This window comes from Callorhinchus milii, unplaced genomic scaffold (assembly GCF_018977255.1).
Source record: "Callorhinchus milii isolate IMCB2004 unplaced genomic scaffold, IMCB_Cmil_1.0 Scaffold17, whole genome shotgun sequence".
Taxonomy (NCBI): domain Eukaryota; kingdom Metazoa; phylum Chordata; class Chondrichthyes; order Chimaeriformes; family Callorhinchidae; genus Callorhinchus; species Callorhinchus milii.
In genome coordinates, this window is record NW_024704758.1 from 4,187,543 (window position 1) to 4,205,014 (window position 17,472).

The window sequence follows — 17,472 nt, forward strand, 5'->3', positions numbered from 1 at the left end:
TTTATAACAAGGATTTTATTGTTTGTACAGTCCCCCTCGGTCACTTTGCTTTAGTAAACATCTGGTTGCTGCTCGATGCTTCCTGAAGAACAGCCGCCAGGGCTGTGAGAACCGACCAGACCCCAGGTGGCTCCACAGACAGCATCAGCCTCAGCTGGGGGTCTGAGCCGATAGTGTCTGTGCCAGGGGTCTGAGCGGATAGTGTCTGCAGGCCTGGTCCCTAGTGTCCCTGAGGAGGAAAAATAGAAAACTTCAGAAAAAGCTAGAAACAACCTGCTTTTTTTAATATAGAGCCTCATCACGCCACAATGTCTCAAAGTGGTCATTTATGTCATGCGTAGTGACTGTTGGCAAATGTAGCAGCCATGTGCACCAGTAACAGCCTCGAGGTGAATTAATTATCTGGTCACCAACCAGGAAAAACTCCCTTCTCTTTCCCAATTACGTGGTGGGATCTTCAACATTCAAGTTAATTAGGACAGTGTGAAAATGACTGCTTCAGAAATAGATAAACCATAGATGTGTGACATGCCAATCATATCTTGTCTACTGTCGGATGTTGATTCATAACCTCCTCCCCGGCCCCACGATCTCCATAAAGAAGTCTTACCTCTCCACACACCCCAACTGCTGTCATACGTAGATGCCCACCCATAGGAGAAGGAAAAGGACTCCGAAACCCATGAACAGAGAGGCGACCAGTGAAATCAGGAGCTCCTTGTAGATATCCCGTGTGTACTTGGTGGAGGTCACTTCATATCTGGTGGAGCAGTTAAAGAAAACATTCCCTCTACATCCTTAAACCAGCAGCTCCTCCTTTCCGAGAGTTCCGAGAGCACTGTGCTCCCGATTTCGACGGATGGCGAGCTCCCAGATTTTTGTCTCTAATTTTCTCCCCACTGGTAAATGTGTCTGCTCCTATCCTGCCTCCTCTCCCTGCGGCGCTGTTGCCTTCCCAAGTTTGAAGGTGATCTTAGTGAGGTGTTCTAAAATGATTAAATAATGAAGGGATTCAATAGGGTAACTACAGAGAAACTATTTCCTTCGATGGAGGATAAGGGGGCATCATCTTAAAATTAGAGCCAGGCAATTTAGGAGTGAAATCAGAAAGCATTTTTCACCCAAAGGGGAGTGGAAATCTGGAACTTACTCCTCCCAAAAGGCTGTGGATGCTGGATATACTCACATTTTCAAGACTGAGGTGGACAGATTTTTCTTAGGTCAGGGTAATCATGGATATGGAGCAGACATGGGTAAATAGAGTTGAGGTTCAGAACAGTCATGATCTAATAGAATGGTGGAACAGGCTTGAGAGGCTGAATGACCTCCTCCTGTTCTTTACCTTGGGAAGGCTGGGGCTAATTCAGTTGCTCCTGAAGTCCCAGCTGAGATCAGCAAACTCAGCCCTGACCAGGATACAATCCTGCGAGCCTCTGGTGTATGAACGGCTGTCAACCACCCCCAGCGGGGCTACCCAGCTCAAGGTTTTGATCCAGAGACAATGAAGCACTGAATGCAGATCAGAGGCAATATGCCACAACACTGAGCCAATGTCAATGACCTGAGTTACAGATCTCAGAGCTTTTTATAGTACAATCCTGTCACACAGTGGAGTTGCTGGTCACAGCAGGAGCTGTTGGTCACAGCAGCACAGTAATACAGGGGTTAGATGCAGATTAAAGCCTCTCTGCTCTGACCTAATACTGAATTGATTTGGCAGCCTTGTGGCACTGAGCTTGCAGAGTAAATCAGTGGAGCCGGTAAGTCACACTGGAGCCTCCCCCCACACCCGAGGAACAACAGGTTTTAGGAGCTGTGAGTTCAGCCCCCGCAGCAGCTAAACTCAGTGGGATCACACTGGCCTCCATGCTCCCCTGTCCTCCCAATGCTCGGCTGAAAGCACCCAAGAACCCTGGAATTCAACCCACTGGAAACTGTGTAGACAGGACAGATGCCAGGCCTGAGCAGCCGAACCCCCAACACGTCAAGCATGATACAGGAACAGGATACACAAAGAACCAGGCCGTGAAGAACATCCCGATGGCAAGCAGAACCACCGTCAGATGTGGGAAGACGGCGGGATTGACGGGGCTGGTGTATCTGGTCATAGCCTCGAGCTCCTAGAGAGGCACAGAATGGGCACAATTAACACATCAAAGAGCAGACAAGAGTCCTCAGCGCTCAGGCCTTCATTCTGTCTCTGTATACCCTCTATGCCCTCGCTTTGCCTGTTTCACCCACAAAATACACAATCAATCCACTTCACAATATGTCCTGTGAAGCCCTTTGAGATGTCTCAACAACTCTATCAACTGCAAGGATTATCTATTTATTTTATTCCGTAAGCCTAACTCAGGTGGGTGGCAGTATTCTTGTCTCGAGTCAGAAGGTTATGGGTTCAAGCCCCATGTTAGGACATTGAACGCACAGTCTAGGTTGACGCTCCAATACAGTGTTGGGGGTGCACTGTTTTGTTGGAGATGGTGCACTTTTGATCACCTTTCCCCCCTCCACCGATTCCTTGCTAGGGGAAGAACTTAGTGAATATAAATGATTGTTGTTCAGGTGTTGCCAGTGCAGGTTCTCTCCGCACAGTGTATTTCTGGTGTTGGGAGTGTTAAAAAGCACTTCAAGTGAACAGGCAGGTGAGACCTGGTTTAATGTTTCATCCGAGGCACGGCACCTTCGACAATGCAGTCCTAACCCCACAGGTGCACTAGTGTCAGCCTAGACAGCGAGTTCAAAGTCCCAATGTGGCATTTGAACCCACACCTTCTGACTCAATATTTGTGGTCAGCCAGGCGTCCGACTGATATAAACACGCATCACTGTGCTTAAGAGTATCCAAACCAGATACGAACGGTAGTCCCACGTATACAAATCGCCCAGTGTCTGTAATGCCCACTCTCCCCGGAGGGACGCATCCTGCTTACCTAATCCCAGAAAGTTTTAGGCGCAGGTTAGCAAGAGCCGGGGCTTGAGGACCCCAGCGTGTGCGTTGGGGTAACTGCGTAGCTTGTCTGGTAAGCTGTCCCGCTGCCAGTCCCAGCTTGGGGGGGTAACAGGAGCTGAGTGGGATGACGTACTGTTCCCCCAGTGACTGGGTCTGCCCTTCCAGGTCCTGCCGACGAGCCGGGCCGTGCTGCCCTGTGATCAGCAGCGAGTGCCCTGGAGTACCCGCGGACCCGCCTGGCTCAGGACCCACCCGGAGATGGAGACCCTCACGGAGGGGGGGGGCGGCTCGATCCCGACATCCCGTCCCCCAAAGCCCGAGTAACGACGACGACCACCGCGACGACAGCCCCTTTGCATTTGAAACGGCGCCTTCCCCGACGTGTCAGAAGAAAAGCGCTTCAGCGAATACGCTGCGAAGTGTAGTGACTGTACCTTTGGTGGGCGGAACGGGGCAGCCAATTAATTGCGGGGAGTGACCAATTTATTATTATTATTATTATTGATGATGATAATATTTCCAAAGGGATTATTAACCCCCAGAGAGTGATCAGACGATGGAGTGATGACCGAGTAAACACGGGCTGGTGTGTGGGGTCAGGAAACTTACCCCGAGTCCCACCCCCGCCCGGGAACCAGACCCCTGGGAGACCCCCCCGGGCCCCCCACCCCCGGGCCCCCTCCCCAGGCCCCGGGCCTCCCCCCCGGCCCCCCACCCCGGGCCCCTCCCCAGGCCTCCCCCCCGGCCCTCCCCCCCGGGCCCCCTCCCCAGGCCCCCTCCCCAGGCCCCCTCCCCCCCCGGCCCCGGGCCTCCCCCCCCCGGGCCCCCTCCCAGGCCCCGGGCCCCCTCCCCAGGCCCCGGGCCCCCTCCCCAGGCCCCGGCCCCCCCCCCTCACCATGTTCCGCTGTGTCTCCGTCTCCGCGTCTCTCGCTGTGAAGTTCTCTTCTCCGCGACACGTCGCCCAACCGGAAACCGCGCTGCACTCTGGGTAACCGCTGTTGGCCGCCGCCGGAGTGCGACTCGGAGCGACACCGCCCCCCGGCGGCCCCTGAGCAGCACTGCACACACACAGCGCTGCACACACAGTGCACTGCACACACACACAGCACTGCACACAGTGCACACACACAGCACTGCACACACACACACACAGCACAGTGCACACACACAGCACTGCACACACACACAGTGCACACACACAGCACTGCACACACACAATGCAAACCCATCCACAGTGCAAACCCACACACAGCGCAAACACACAGCGCACACAAACACAGTGTAAACACACCCATAGTGCAAACCCAGAGAGCACTGCAGCAATTACACTTGAGCACACACACCACTGTGCACAAATCACGTTTATAAAGTCAAATACAAAAGCAAATACAACACCAGAGCCTTATCAACCGCACTCAAACCGCTAACTAAAATTGAAAGTAGAAATCACATACAGGGCTCTCCAACACAGACCTCAAGCAATCCCGAGATCTTTATTGTTAATGTAATCAAGTGAAACACTTCCATTGTTTAATTCATTTACGAGAGACATACATACAGGCCTCGCCTCAGTACAATCAGTGTTCAGGGTAAATCAATGGTAAATTGCTAATGACAGGGAGATGAAGAGCTTCACAAACACCAGGTTATTACCCAGGGGGCTCCTAAATCTCCATCATTAGCAGCACAAGGACATTAGTTGGCACACAGAGCTCACACAGCAGCAGCAAAATAACCTCCCCCCCCCCACCTTTCACCTCCCCTTCCCCTATTTATTGCCCCCACCCCCCAATAATGTTCCCATCAAGATTGCCAAAGAAGTTCCGGGAATAACTTTCCAAAGGAATCCAACTGTGACAAAGCACATCATCTCCAGGATGTCAGAGCGGCTAAACCGACTTCTGATTTTTTTTGTGGAAAGAATGGGGTCAGCGAGGCTGCTCCTAGATTGTACAAGGTGAACGTCCACCTGGTTCCGGAATACAGTACAGCCAACAGTTTACATCTGTTCCGAAATGCACAAGAAGCCATAGAGCATATGAAAAGGGGTCAGAAACCCTGGGCCATCCTCTGCAGGTTAGTAATGCTGAGAACATTTGTGGTTCCAAAGGACTGAAAGACCAATAAGAACCCTACAGTCGCTTTCAATGGGTTACCAAATTCAACTGACTAGTAGCTGGTTCTCTAGTGACTGTGGAACACCGAATCAAGACTGAATTTAAGAACTTCACAGTTTTTGGGTGATCATTACAAGCTAAAACAAAATGGTTCACAGGCGAAGATTAGGTCCATTTTCAGATTTTTTAAAGGGTACTTTGAAGTTCCACACGTGAGACTTTTACGAAGGTTAAATCTCATGGAATTAATGGTGTGTTGGCTGGTTAAATTGGAAATGGTTTAACAATAGGAATAGCTGTCATGGAGGGGTTAGAGATTCATAGAGTCAGGGCCCCTCTCTGTTCTAAGACCCCGCTCTTCTCACGATTCTTTAATGATCAGACTTCCAGGCAATGTGGAGCTGCTTAAGCAAAGTGGCTGATCCGTACCTCAACTCTTTCCAGACGTGATCCTAATCCTAACAATGGAGCGAGCCAGAGATGATGTGGGTGTAAAGTTCGTGACATAGACTGTGAGAACAGACTTGGGTTTAAAATAATAAGATTCAAATCAGACTAGAAGTTAGAAATGTTTCCACTGAATAGTGGATATTTTGGGCAGACATCCAGCAGTATGCAGTGCATAGTGTGTCAACTCCAAAAGACTTGTTCTTGTCACAGCAGGAAAGGTCCCACTTGGCATTGCAAACTGAGCACGCACAGAAACGCAAAATCCCCCCAGGACCCCCAGCATCCCCTTCCCCACCAACCCATTCCCTAAGGGAGCTGAGACTCAATATAATGGCCACAGACTCAAAACACTCCTCCTTGCGAGCCCATAGCGACCATTCGGACACCATTCACCTGTCATCACCTCCATGTAACACCTCCCCTCTCGGGATTTTCCCACTTTTTTCTTTAAACTCCACGGCACATAATAAAGCACCTCGCTCGATGGAGACTTGTGGTCACAATGCATGTAGTTACAGTACGAGCGAGCTGCAGATTATTCGAGCTTGGCTTTGCACACTGAGTAAGCACGAATTGTGCGGCTTTGGAAATAGATACAAATGTTAAGATGCCAGAACAGCAATTTGAAATGATTCGCACTTTCATTAAAACCTCGTTTGAATGAAAGAGCGACGGCGACATGAACAGGTGATTTGCTCCAGCCCCTCCCCACCATGCTCTCACCTCCCCACCATGCTTTCACCTCGCCTGGGAAAACAAACACAGCACATTACATTTTCTCACTGGCAGCTAGCAAGGAAAGCAGGGCCAGATGATGAGCTGGTAGTTGAGCCTGGGCACCCCTAAGACCTTGGTACAACAACAACAAATTGCATTTGTATAGCGCCTTTCACGTCAGGAGGATGTCCCACGGCCCTGGACAGTCAGGGATCCGCACCTGAGCTGGTGGTTGGGATCAGGAGGGGTTGGAGGTGGGGGAGAGGGTAGGGACAGGAGGTTGACCAAAGGCGCAGTTGAAGAGGAGGGTTTTGAGACGGGTCTTGAAGGAGCATAAATGGACCCGGTTTAGTTGTGACTGTCCCACCCCACCCCCCCCCACCCCCACCCTCGCTGGCACCAGGGAACATTCTCTTCCATATAACCAGGGCTGCAGTCTGGCTGGAGCTCAGCCTAGGGCGGTAGTTAGCCCCAATGGTTCCCAAGCTCCCACTGCGGTGATGGTTACATTGATCCTGTAACGGGGATCTGAGCCCAGGCCAGGGGGAGAGGTTCCGGAAGCTTTTTTTGCAAGGCAGAGGCGACGGTTAGCAGCTCCTGCACTGATCACTTGTGCAGGTAAGCGTCCAGCCACAGCTCCCCCGACTCCTTCAGCGAGCTGCAAGAGAGGGGGTGGAGAAATCAGCCTGGCACAGCCCCCAACCCCAGCTCCCAGCTCCAGCCCAGTTCCCAACCCCCTCCCAGGCCCCCTCCCCAGCCCAGGGGACATTAAACCAAAGCCCTGTTCAGGTGGACCCTGAAAGATCCTATGGAAAAGTGAAGGGAGTATCTCTCTCCTGGTGTCCTGGCCAGCAATCCCCAAATAAAATTGGGTCTCTCACCCCATGGCTGTTTGTGGGAGATTTGCTCAAACTGGCTGCTGTATTTGCCCACAAAATCACTACACTTTGGTGAAGCGCTTTGAGACGTCTTCCTGACATGAGAGGCTGTATCTTTGGGTGCTGGGGGAGTGTGTTTGTGTGTAGCGGGTGGGGTGGGGGTTACTTACTGCACTATGTCTGCGAAGGCCATCAGGAGGGGCTTGGACTGATAGTCCAGCCCGTGCTTGGCACACAGTGACCGCACCAGAGGCGCCACCTTGTGGAAATTGTGTCTCGGCATCGTGGGGAAGAGGCTGCAAAAGACACAGGAGCTTGTGATGTACAGAGGCCCAGCAGACTGGACATAACAGGGCACCCCTTCCCCCCCACACCTTGACCACCATCCCCTCCTTCCCCATATATACCATTCCCCCCCTCCACCCACCGTGTACACCAACCTCCTCCCCCCATATAAACTATTGCCCCACCTCCTCCCCCCCACCCCCTCCACCAGTTAGACTGTACGTCCTCGGGGGAGAGGGGGAGAGAGAGGGAGGGGATGAGCACTGTACTTACTGGTGTTCTATCTGGAAGTTGAGATGACCTGTGAACCAGTCGTTGAACAGGGACTGATGTACATTGCAGGTAGCGTGTAACTGGAGGCAAAGACAAAACAGCGCAACACCATTAACTCCAACGACGCCAAATAGAAAAATCCTGCATTCCAGTAACTGACTGCCCCACCAATGCACTGGGTACAATCCATCTCCCTACCCCCAACCCCCCCACACACCTATACTGGCGTCTCTTACCTGCATGGTCAGCCAATCTTCCTTCTGATCGTGGTCAATGTTCATCGGAATGTGGTTCATTTGTGTCACCCACACAAACCAGTTACTCTCTATAAACCTGAGACAGACAGGGAGAGAGTGAGCCCATTACACACACAGACAACACACGCATACATACCGACAAAACACGCCCACACACAGACAACACGCACCCATACACAGACAAAACACACAGAGACAAAACACACCCACACACAGACAACACGCACATACCTACTGACAAAACGCACCCACACACAGACAAAACACACATACCTACTGACAAAACACACCCACACACAGACAACACGCACATACCTACTGACAAAACACACCCACACACAGACAAAACACACAGAAACACACACACACACGGGCAACACACAAGCCCTCACTGACCATTTCACAGGCACAAAGTGACAACAGCAACATGAGAGAGCTTCTCACTAAAATACACCTCCAGTACAGTAACCACACCAACCCCCCCCCCGCCCACCAAGACTGCTTGCCTGTATATCTGTCTGCTGCTTCCTGTCTGCCCACCTGCCTGTATGCTTGTCTGCTTATCTCTCTGTCTGACAATGCAGTGCTCCCCCCAATGCTGCCCTGTGTCAGACCAGACTGGGACCTGAAGTCCTGACATTGGAGCTGAGTATCCAGACAGCCTCGCTGACAGGCGTGAAAGCTGTCCTGACACAACCCACCTCACCGTTCAACGTTTACAGATCATTTGCGGACCTGGGCTGTGATTCTCGGCGGTGGGGGTGGCGGAGCAGGGGTGGGGGGGGGGGAGAAGGCTGTACCTTATGAGGAAGAACATCACCAGGAAGCTTTGGATCCCGAGCAGCGGGATGTAGGTCAGGCTGACACGGATATAGAATGAGATCATCCAGGCCAGGTCCTGCAGGGAGCAACACAGTGACCCCACATTACACCCCGCGCTCCGGGATAACCCGCCGCCCCCCCCCACCAACTCAATGCACCCCGAGAATCCCCCGCCCGCCCCCCCCCCACCCCGAGATCCTCCTGTGCTCCCCCCGCCACCCGAGACAGCCACCCCCAAGACAGACTCTCCCCCCCCCTCCCCGGGACAGACACCTCCCCCAACCCAAGACAGACCCCCACTCTGGGACAGACACCCCACCCCCTCACACCACTGAGGCAGACATTCCCCAGCAAAATCACCGGTCATGACAACCCCCCCCACCCCATCCCACCCCCCGGGACTCCTGTGAGATACTCACCGCCCACTTTTTGCGCTGCACAGCGAAGTAAAAGATATACCACTGAAAATACAGGGGCAGCAAAGCTGGCGGCCCGACTGCAAGAGAGAGGACAGACCGGTCATTGCTGAGCTCAGCGTCTGCGTGGGGTGGGGGGGGGGCTGCTGTGTGTGTGTGGGTCATCGTGTGTGTGGGTTGTTGTGTGTAAGGGGCGCTGTGCGTGTGCCGGGCGAGGTGTGTGTTGGGGGGGGTGCAGCTGTGTGTGTGTGTGCTGTGAGTGTGAGTGTGTGTGAGTGTGTACCAGCCAGGCGCTGTGTGTGTGTGTGCGCTGGGTGCTGTGTGTGTGTGCGCTCGGTGCTGTGTGTGTGTGTGTGTGTGTGTGTGTGTGTGCTGGATGCTGTGTGTATGTGTCGGATGCTGTGTGTGTGTGCGCCGGGGGCTGTGTGTATGTGTCGGATGCTCTGTGTGTGCGTGCCGGGGGCTGTGTGTATGTGTCGGATGCTGTGTGTGTGTGTGTGTGTGTGTGCGCCGGGGGCTGTGTGTATGTGTCGGATGCTGTGTGTGTGTGTGCGTGCCGGGGGCTGTGTGTATGTGTCGGATGCTGTGTGTGTGTGTGTGTGCGCCGGGGGCTGTGTGTATGTGTCGGATGCTGTGTGTGTGTGTGTGTGCGCTGGGTGCTGTGTGTATGTGTCGGATGCTGTGTGTGTGTGTGTGTGCGCCGGGGGCTGTGTGTATGTGTCGGATGCTGTGTGTGTGTGTGTGTGTGCGCCGGGGGCTGTGTGTATGTGTCGGATGCTGTGTGTGTCTGCGCCGGGGGCTGTGCCAGGCTGGGGCTGAACTCACTGAGGAAGAAGTATCGGTGCTGGTGCTGGTACGGCATGTGCCTCATCTTCTGCTTTCCCACCTGTCACACAGGGCGAGGACAACAGTGTCACATCCCCATACTGGACTCTTTCCCCCTCCCCGCCCCGTCCCCCACCCATTCAGGCCCCAGTGTCCAGGGCCGCTCTCCTATGCCCGGACCACTCCCCTTGTGCCCGGGGTCCTCCCCTCTTATTGCCCCCCCCACCACTCCGGAACCCAACTCCGCTGCCAGACCTCTCCCACTGCAACCTATCCCCCCCACTCCCCTCCCACCCCTGGGTCAGGCCCTACACCCTGTGATTGCCAGGTTGGGGGAGCTACACTTGCCTCAACGGAGAGCTTCTTGCCCAGGACGAAGAGGAGGGGGTGCATGTTGATGTCGGGGTCCTTGTGGTAGCAGTTGGGTTTGGCGTGGTGCTGGAAATGCATGTGGTTCCACCAGCTGGCAGGGGCCCCCTGCCCCGGAGAGGGAGAACGTGGAACAGAAGAGAGTGGGGGGGGTGGCGGGGGGAGAGAGAGAGAGAGAGTGAGAATGACAGAGTGAATACTTTCCCTGAGTTTTCACGAAGGAAACTGATAAAGAAAATTTATTAAGAAAGGTCAGGGTCTAAAATTGCAACAGTTAAGCTCGGGAGAAGGGAGATACTAGATAAATTACACAAGCATAAAGGAACAAGGCACTTGGCCCAGAAAGATGGTCCCTAAAGATCCCTAGGGAAACTAGAAGAGATAGCTGAGGCTCCGATTACCAGCCTAGACTTAGTAACTTCAGTTGTGGGCAAGGTATTAGATTCTATAATACGGGCACGGACTGATTGGGCCGAGTGGCCTGTTTCTGCGCTGTAGAATCTTTGTGTGTCATTTTGTATGAGAGAGTGAGAGCGACAGAGGGAGAAAGAGAGAGTGAGTGAGTGAACAGACAGAGAGAAGCAGTCAGGGAGACTGTGCTCACCTTCAGGTGGCCAATGACAAACTGGTGGACAAGGTGGTTCCACTTTGATTTACTGAAGACAGAGAGGTGCCCGAAATCGTGCTGCAACCAGCCAGCCTGAGCCTGTATAATACACACCACGTTATATCACATGCCACACACACACACAAACAGCATTATATTACATGCCACACAGACATGTGCAGAATATTCGATCACGTCTAACACACAAAGCTCTAGAGGTTGACTGCACAAGCTGGATATCTGTGAGCAGGGAACAGAGAACCTGAGGCCATGTGCTGCAGTGGGGCATTAGTGACAGAGCGAAAGCCTCTTTCGCACACTGTAGAAGCTGTCTCTGGCAGTCAGAACGCAATCATAATCCTGACATTTGATACAGCGCCTACAATGTCAACACATATGAAAGTGTTCACTGGGGAATTAATAATGATAGCAATTCTTGCATTTGATATAGCGCCTTATCACGCCATTGAGATGTTTCAAAGCGCTTTACGTGATATATTCTAAACTGGATTGACTGAACATTTTTTTTTGAAGGATTATTATTACCCCCAGAAAGTGATCTGCCAATCAACTAACAACCAGGTTCCTACTTACTGCAAGGTAAATAGTGGCGTGTGGAGTAAGGAAACTTCTAAAGGATAGAGGGATTAAGGTATATGGGGATAGGGCGGGTAAATGGAATCAGGTTGGAAGATCAGTGATGATCTTATTAAATGGCGGGGCAGGCTCGAGGGGCCAAATGGCATACTCCTGCTCCTACGTCTTATGGTCTTATGGAAACCTGTCTAAGGTTTCTCCCTGCCGGGTCCTCTCGCTTGCAAGGCGAGTGCTCTAACCACTACCCTACAGGATCCCACAAACAGTATGGTGCCTGAATTGCCTCACACCTACCTGCACGGTGCCCAGCAACAATGTGCTGATCAGGAAGGGTAAATAGGAGGTACCGAAGTACCAGAGGGTGATCCAGGCTGTCACGTCTAACAGCAGGATGTGCGCTAGCATTCCTGCGAAGAACAGCTTGTTGGGGCTGAGGAGGTCAGAGCTCTCCACCACGGCACGCAGCTCCCGGAAATCTCCCGTCACTGAGGCCTGAGAGGTAAACCACCGTTAGGGCAAAGATCAGAGCTTCCCTTTCACATTCAGCCCCCTCACACTGTCACTCACTCCTCCCGGCCAGCACTGGGATAGTCACTTACTATCTCTACTAGACCAGTGGTGACCAACCCATGGCCCACTGAACATTCGCACCGAACTAGTCTCGGTAAGTCTGTGTTAATCAATGGTTTCCAGTAGCTACTGAGTAGTGATCATAAAATGGTGTGGTCATAAAATCAAGAAATATTCAATCAAGAAAAATGTATTTGGTTGGCCGTCAAAAAGATTGGCCACCACTAGCTGGGCTCACAGACCCTAGACCCCATGGTGTCTGTTCACGACAGTCATGGAATGTGTGCGTAGGGAGGAAAAGGCAGGGGAGTGAGAGTGCATGGATTGCTCTCACGTGCTGGCACAGCTATAATGGACTGCTCTCCCTGTCTCATGGATTGCTCTCCCTGAGCTATACATTCTCAGATTGTAACATGTCTCTTGGTGTATCACAAGCCCCTGGTCCTAAGCTCTCTCTCTATCGTTCCCAGTGAGTGATGGGCAGAGAAAAGGCTGGATTGGGTACTCACACTTTTCCATCGCTCCACGCTGGGCTCGGCTGGGGCCAGCTCACCAATCAGCAGGGAGCCCAGGTACTTGCTCACCAGGCTCTGGTTAATGTGGAACGCCGTGAACGGGTCCTAAAGGAAGAAGCAACAAAGCAACACTTACACAGCGTCTGCCTGTCCCAGAAACATACATTCCAATGAACACTGGGTTTCTAACCCTGGAGTCAGTTTCAGCACCGATGGAAGCCATTCTGCCCAACCCGCCAATGCCCCAACTCTGTATTGTCAGCTTTAATACACGCAAAATAGAAACTCTCGAAGCGCTTAGAATCATAGAATCCTCGGCCACAGCAGAAAAGCGCCATTCGACCCATTGTGCTTGTGCCGGCTCTTTGAAAGAACTACCCATCGATCCCACTCCCCTGCTCTTTCCTCATAGCGCTGCAAACTTTTTCTGTTCAACTAAATATCCTACTCCCTTTTGGAAGTTATTGAATCTGTTTCCACCACCTTTCATACAGTGCATTCCAGATCGTAACAACTCGCTGCGTAAAACAATGTCTCCTTGTCTCCATTCTGTTTTTTTTGCTTCACAGGAGACTAATTAGATATAATTAGCCATGGAGCGAGTGACCAATTTTATTTGGGGGATTGTTGGCCAGGACACTGGGAGAGAGAAACTCCCTTCATTATTCGAATAGTGCCTTGGGATCGTTGACATCCACCTGAACAGGCAGGTGGAACCTCAATTTAACATCTCATCTGAAGGACATCACCTCCAACAATGCAGAAGCGCTCCCCTGTCTGGTATAAAGCACGCACGCTCTCTCCCTGGAGGAAAACCCCCTTCTCACCTATTCCCGGAAAGTATTAGGCACAAGTTGGCGAGAGTCTAGGCTTGGGCTAACCCCAGTGTGTGCACTGGGGTATGAACAACTTAATCTAATCCCATCTCCTGCTTTAATTAATCTCCAAACCGTGTAATATTCCTCTTTTTCAATTCCTCTCTTTCCTTTGGGAAAGAATTGCACATTCCAACCTCCCCTCCCACCTCTCTCGCAGCTTCTAGAGTTAGTCAGTCCCACACAGGTGGTCGATGTGTACGTGTTTACTGCAATTGAAAAGCTAACATGGCCTGTAGCCAGACTTCTCCTATCATTGGTCCTACTGAAAATTACAGCCAAAATTGACTCTTCATTTACATACTGGCTGAAGGATTGGCTGTGTAGAGCCTATGACATAATTCTGGGCTCAGTCTACTGTCAGTGAAATGATCAGGAGAGTGTGGTGTGACTGGGACCAACCAACGGCAGCAAACAGGGAAAGGCAAGGAATGAGCCAGCGACCTGCCAGCACACGTGTGCTGAGACACATCCACTCACATACACACAGACACATATATGTGTGCACTCATATGGTAAAGAGTTGCGCATTCCAACCTCCACTCCCTCATTCATTCACTCACACGCACACACATGCATGCACACCGAAAAATAGACACGTGCGCAACATACGCAACTCGCACATCCTCACAGATACACACATGTACAGTAGTCACACACACGCATGCAGTAAACACAGAAACACATATAGGTGTACATGTATGTGGTCTGCTATAGCAGACCGTGACAGAGGCACACAGCGGACACTCAAGAGAAAAAGTATAAACCAGGGAGGAGAGAGACACACTATGCACATCACAGTGTGGTGATAGAAAACACTGAAAAGGAAATTTCTAAAAAGTACAACGAACATTCAGTTTGAAAATTGCAGAACCACATTTTGAAATGTAACTGACTGAGCGACCAGTATACAGGGAACTGGTGGAGAGCACCGCATCTCTGACTGGGTTTAGGATTGGTTTCTCTTGTGTGGGGAAGTGAGGGAGAATGGGGCTTCCTCTTGGTAGGGGTTAGAGTCGACATAAGATAATATAACTCCCCTCCCCCACCCCCAGGGACATACAGAAAGTCACACACAAAGAAAAGAGTGAAAAACACACACACAAAACATGTAAATAAAGAGACACACACAGGAACCAGCAGTTTCTCCAGACACCCAATGGTACTAGAGTTGCATTCTACATCCCCCGGATAAAAATGGTTGCCCACTTTATGGCTGTTTGTGGGCTATTGCTGTGCGTAAATTAGCTGCCATTATTACCCACAAAATACTCTTGGTAACAAATCTTGCGAAGCATTTTGAGATGTCCTCCCGACGTGAAAGACTCTGCATCAAATGTAAGGCTTATTATTATCAAAGTTATCAATGGCTAATTGTTAATCTCTGTGTTTAACAATTTCTCTGATGGTCAGTCTGTCATTATCAATGATGTGGGATTTAAACCAACAACCTCTGACCCAGAGATGAGAGACATAATCTATAAATATTGATCGGCAACGTTAGTCCTGATTGTCCTACGTTACTGATCACTAATTTTGCAAGCTCTAAGTTTCTCTCATTGTAAATCTGCGACTTTTGAATGATTATTGATCGGTAATCTATTAGATTATTGGTCTCTCCAATTATTGATTTTTCACTTCTTTGATTATCTGTTTAGACTATCGATTACTAATATATCTGACTGATCGTTGATTGGGAATATTGTCTTCACGCACCCAGATTATTGATCAGGCATACAATTTCTGATAATAAACGTAATAATCCTTGTATTTCGTACACTGCCTTATCACCTCAGAAGGACATCTCACAGTGCTCCACAGAATTGAATGTGAAATGGATTTTCTGCGTACTTTGAGGCAAACGCGGCAGGAAAATTCAACACCAGCGTCCCACAAACAACCGTGAAACGAATGACCGATTTTATTTGGGCGATTGTCGACCAGGACGCGGGGAGAGAGAAACCCCCTTCCCTTTTCGAATAGCGCCATGGGATCGTTACCGCCAACCTGAACAGGCAAACGGGACCTAAAGTTTAACGTCTCATCCAAAGGTACGGCATCTCCGATAATGCAGAGTTGCACTGTAAAGTATATAAAAACGTGGAATTATGTTCGAATAACATTATGTTTTAATCATTTCTATTGATTTGATCGAAATCTTTTTTTATAATCCCAACACAATAAAGACAGCAGAGATTAGTAAACAGCTGAGTCTGAGGACCTGTTTGACTGTGAAGAGCTGGACCGACATCGATCAGTGATCAGCAATGCCATCTGCTTCACTGATCCTTGATATCGACGCGAGTATCGATCCCTGATCAGAATGTGACCATCTATCATCCTTCCTGGGATGGAAGGCTGAACCCAAACCTCGTGGATTTACTTATCGATTGAGGTGTACCGGTGGCCGAGGGTGTCATTAATCATCTCTGGCGGCAAAGTGATTATCGATCTCTTATCGATCCCCGACAAGAAGAACACGAGTAGTATCCATCTACGACACACATCTCCAGCAACCGGTGGGGCAGCGCCTCGGGAGCACTATCGATCCCTCTCTCTCTCCCTCTCTCTCTCTCTCTCTCTTACCGTGGCGTCCTGTCCGGCGTAGTGGCCGATCACCCGCGACCCTCCCGGGTGCCTGTGGCTGAACTGACTGATGTCGTACACCTTCCTGTGGATGACCAGCCAGCGGTCAGCGCGGCTGCTGTGCCTCTGCACCTCCTCCCAGGTCAGCAACCGGGGGCAGACGCCGCTCTCCGTGCCCGCGCCCATCACTGCCCGACGGTCCCGGCGCCGCTCCTCGCCTGTCCCCGGGGGCAGCGGCGGCGTCTGTCCCGGTGCGGCTCGGCCCAGCTGATGGATTAGGCTCCGCCCTCCGAAGGGGGGGGAGGGGCGGGCTCTCGAGACCCCGCGATCCCATTGGTCGCTCCTTTTATCAATGGGCTGCCGCCGCCATTGGCTGCTCCCCGCCTTCCATCACGACGCCTGCGCTCCGATTGGCTGCCGCGCCTGTCAATCGCAAACGGGGGCGGTCGCGCCCGTCTGTCAATCGAGCAGGCGGCACCCGGGCGCCGATTGGTCGGCGGCCCCGTCAATCACACTCACCTGTTCGGGGGGGGGGCGCGGCCTCCCATTGGTTGGGAGCAGACAGCAGATGTGTTGCTCGTGACTGTACTCCTGTGTGGGGGGGGGGGCGGGGTGGTGCTAAGTGGGGGGTTGTGGGGGGGGGGGGTGATGGTAAGTGGGGGGTGTGGGGGCGCGGGTGGTAAGTTGGGGGGCGTGGAGGGGACGGGGGTGGTGGTAAGTGGGGGGGTGGGGGGGGGGTAGTAATTGGGGGGGGGGGCGGGTGTGTGGTAAGTGGGGGGGTGGGTGGGGGCGGGTGTGGTGGTAAGTGGGGGTGGGACGGGGGTGGTGGTAAGTGGGGGGGGGGGGGGGGGGGGGGCGGGTGTGGTGGTAAGTGGGGGGGGCGGGGGTGGTGGTAAGTGGGGGGGGGGGGCGGGTGTGGTGGTAAGTGGGGGGGGGCGGGTGTGGTGGTAAGTGGGGGGGCGGGGTGGTGGTAAGTGGGGGGGGGGGTGGGGGCGGGGGTGGTAAGTGGGGGGGGGCGGGGGGGTGTGGTGGTAAGTGGGGGGGGGCGGGGGCGGGTGTGGTGGTAAGTGGGGGGGGCGGGTGTGGTGGTAAGTGGGGGGGGGGGGGGGGGGTGGTAAGTGGGGGGGGGCGGGGGGGGGTGGTGGTAAGTGGGGGGGGCGGGGGTGGTGGTAAGTGGGGGGGGCGGCGGGGGGTGTGGTAAGTGGGGGGGGGCGGGGGTGGTGGAAGTAGGGGGGGGGGGTGGTGGTAAGTGGGGGGGGGGGGGCGGGGGTGCTCCTTGGATCTGAACTCGCTCTGAGACGATATGTTTGGCCAAACCAACTCCTTGTGTTAACTTGTGGGAACCTGCCTTCCAAATTGG

General features: G+C 52.5%; 2 protein-coding genes across 2 annotated transcripts; both read right to left on the reverse strand.

Moving 5' to 3' along the window:
- Nucleotides 1-3,987, reverse strand: tmem258 (transmembrane protein 258). The gene is made up of 4 exons (XM_007887443.2): nt 3,849-3,987; nt 2,011-2,120; nt 611-760; nt 1-229 (listed from the first exon to the last, which is right to left on the reverse strand). The coding sequence occupies exons 1-3, from the start codon at nt 3,849-3,851 to the stop codon at nt 634-636; spliced, it is 240 nt and encodes a 79-aa protein (XP_007885634.1). The 5' UTR covers nt 3,852-3,987; the 3' UTR covers nt 1-229; nt 611-633.
- Nucleotides 3,988-6,623: 2,636 nt separating this feature from the next.
- Nucleotides 6,624-16,358, reverse strand: LOC103174860 (acyl-CoA (8-3)-desaturase). Its single transcript, XM_042341506.1, has 12 exons — nt 16,113-16,358; nt 12,646-12,756; nt 11,861-12,058; nt 10,967-11,068; nt 10,342-10,470; nt 9,994-10,054; nt 9,172-9,248; nt 8,731-8,828; nt 7,910-8,006; nt 7,674-7,753; nt 7,286-7,411; nt 6,624-6,895 (listed from the first exon to the last, which is right to left on the reverse strand). Exons 1-12 carry the CDS (start codon nt 16,296-16,298, stop codon nt 6,844-6,846), a joined length of 1,317 nt encoding a protein of 438 aa, XP_042197440.1. The 5' UTR covers nt 16,299-16,358; the 3' UTR covers nt 6,624-6,843.
- Between the last annotated feature and the right edge of the window lie 1,114 nt (nt 16,359-17,472).

Excerpts from the sequence above, each read along its gene's own strand:
- tmem258 (XM_007887443.2), bottom strand. Across the intron at positions 761-2,010 it reads TTCACGGCCTGGTTCTTTGT|ATATGAAGTGACCTCCACCA; the intron begins GTATCCTGTTCC and ends CTGCTCCACCAG.
- LOC103174860 (XM_042341506.1), bottom strand. The coding sequence starts at position 16,298 with ATGGGCGCGGGCACGGAGAGCGGCGTCTGCCCCCGGTTGCTGACCTGG. Across the intron at positions 10,471-10,966 it reads TTGTCATTGGCCACCTGAAG|GGGGCCCCTGCCAGCTGGTG; the intron begins GTGAGCACAGTC and ends TCTCCGGGGCAG. Across the intron at positions 10,055-10,341 it reads GCAAGAAGCTCTCCGTTGAG|GTGGGAAAGCAGAAGATGAG; the intron begins GCAAGTGTAGCT and ends CCTGTGTGACAG.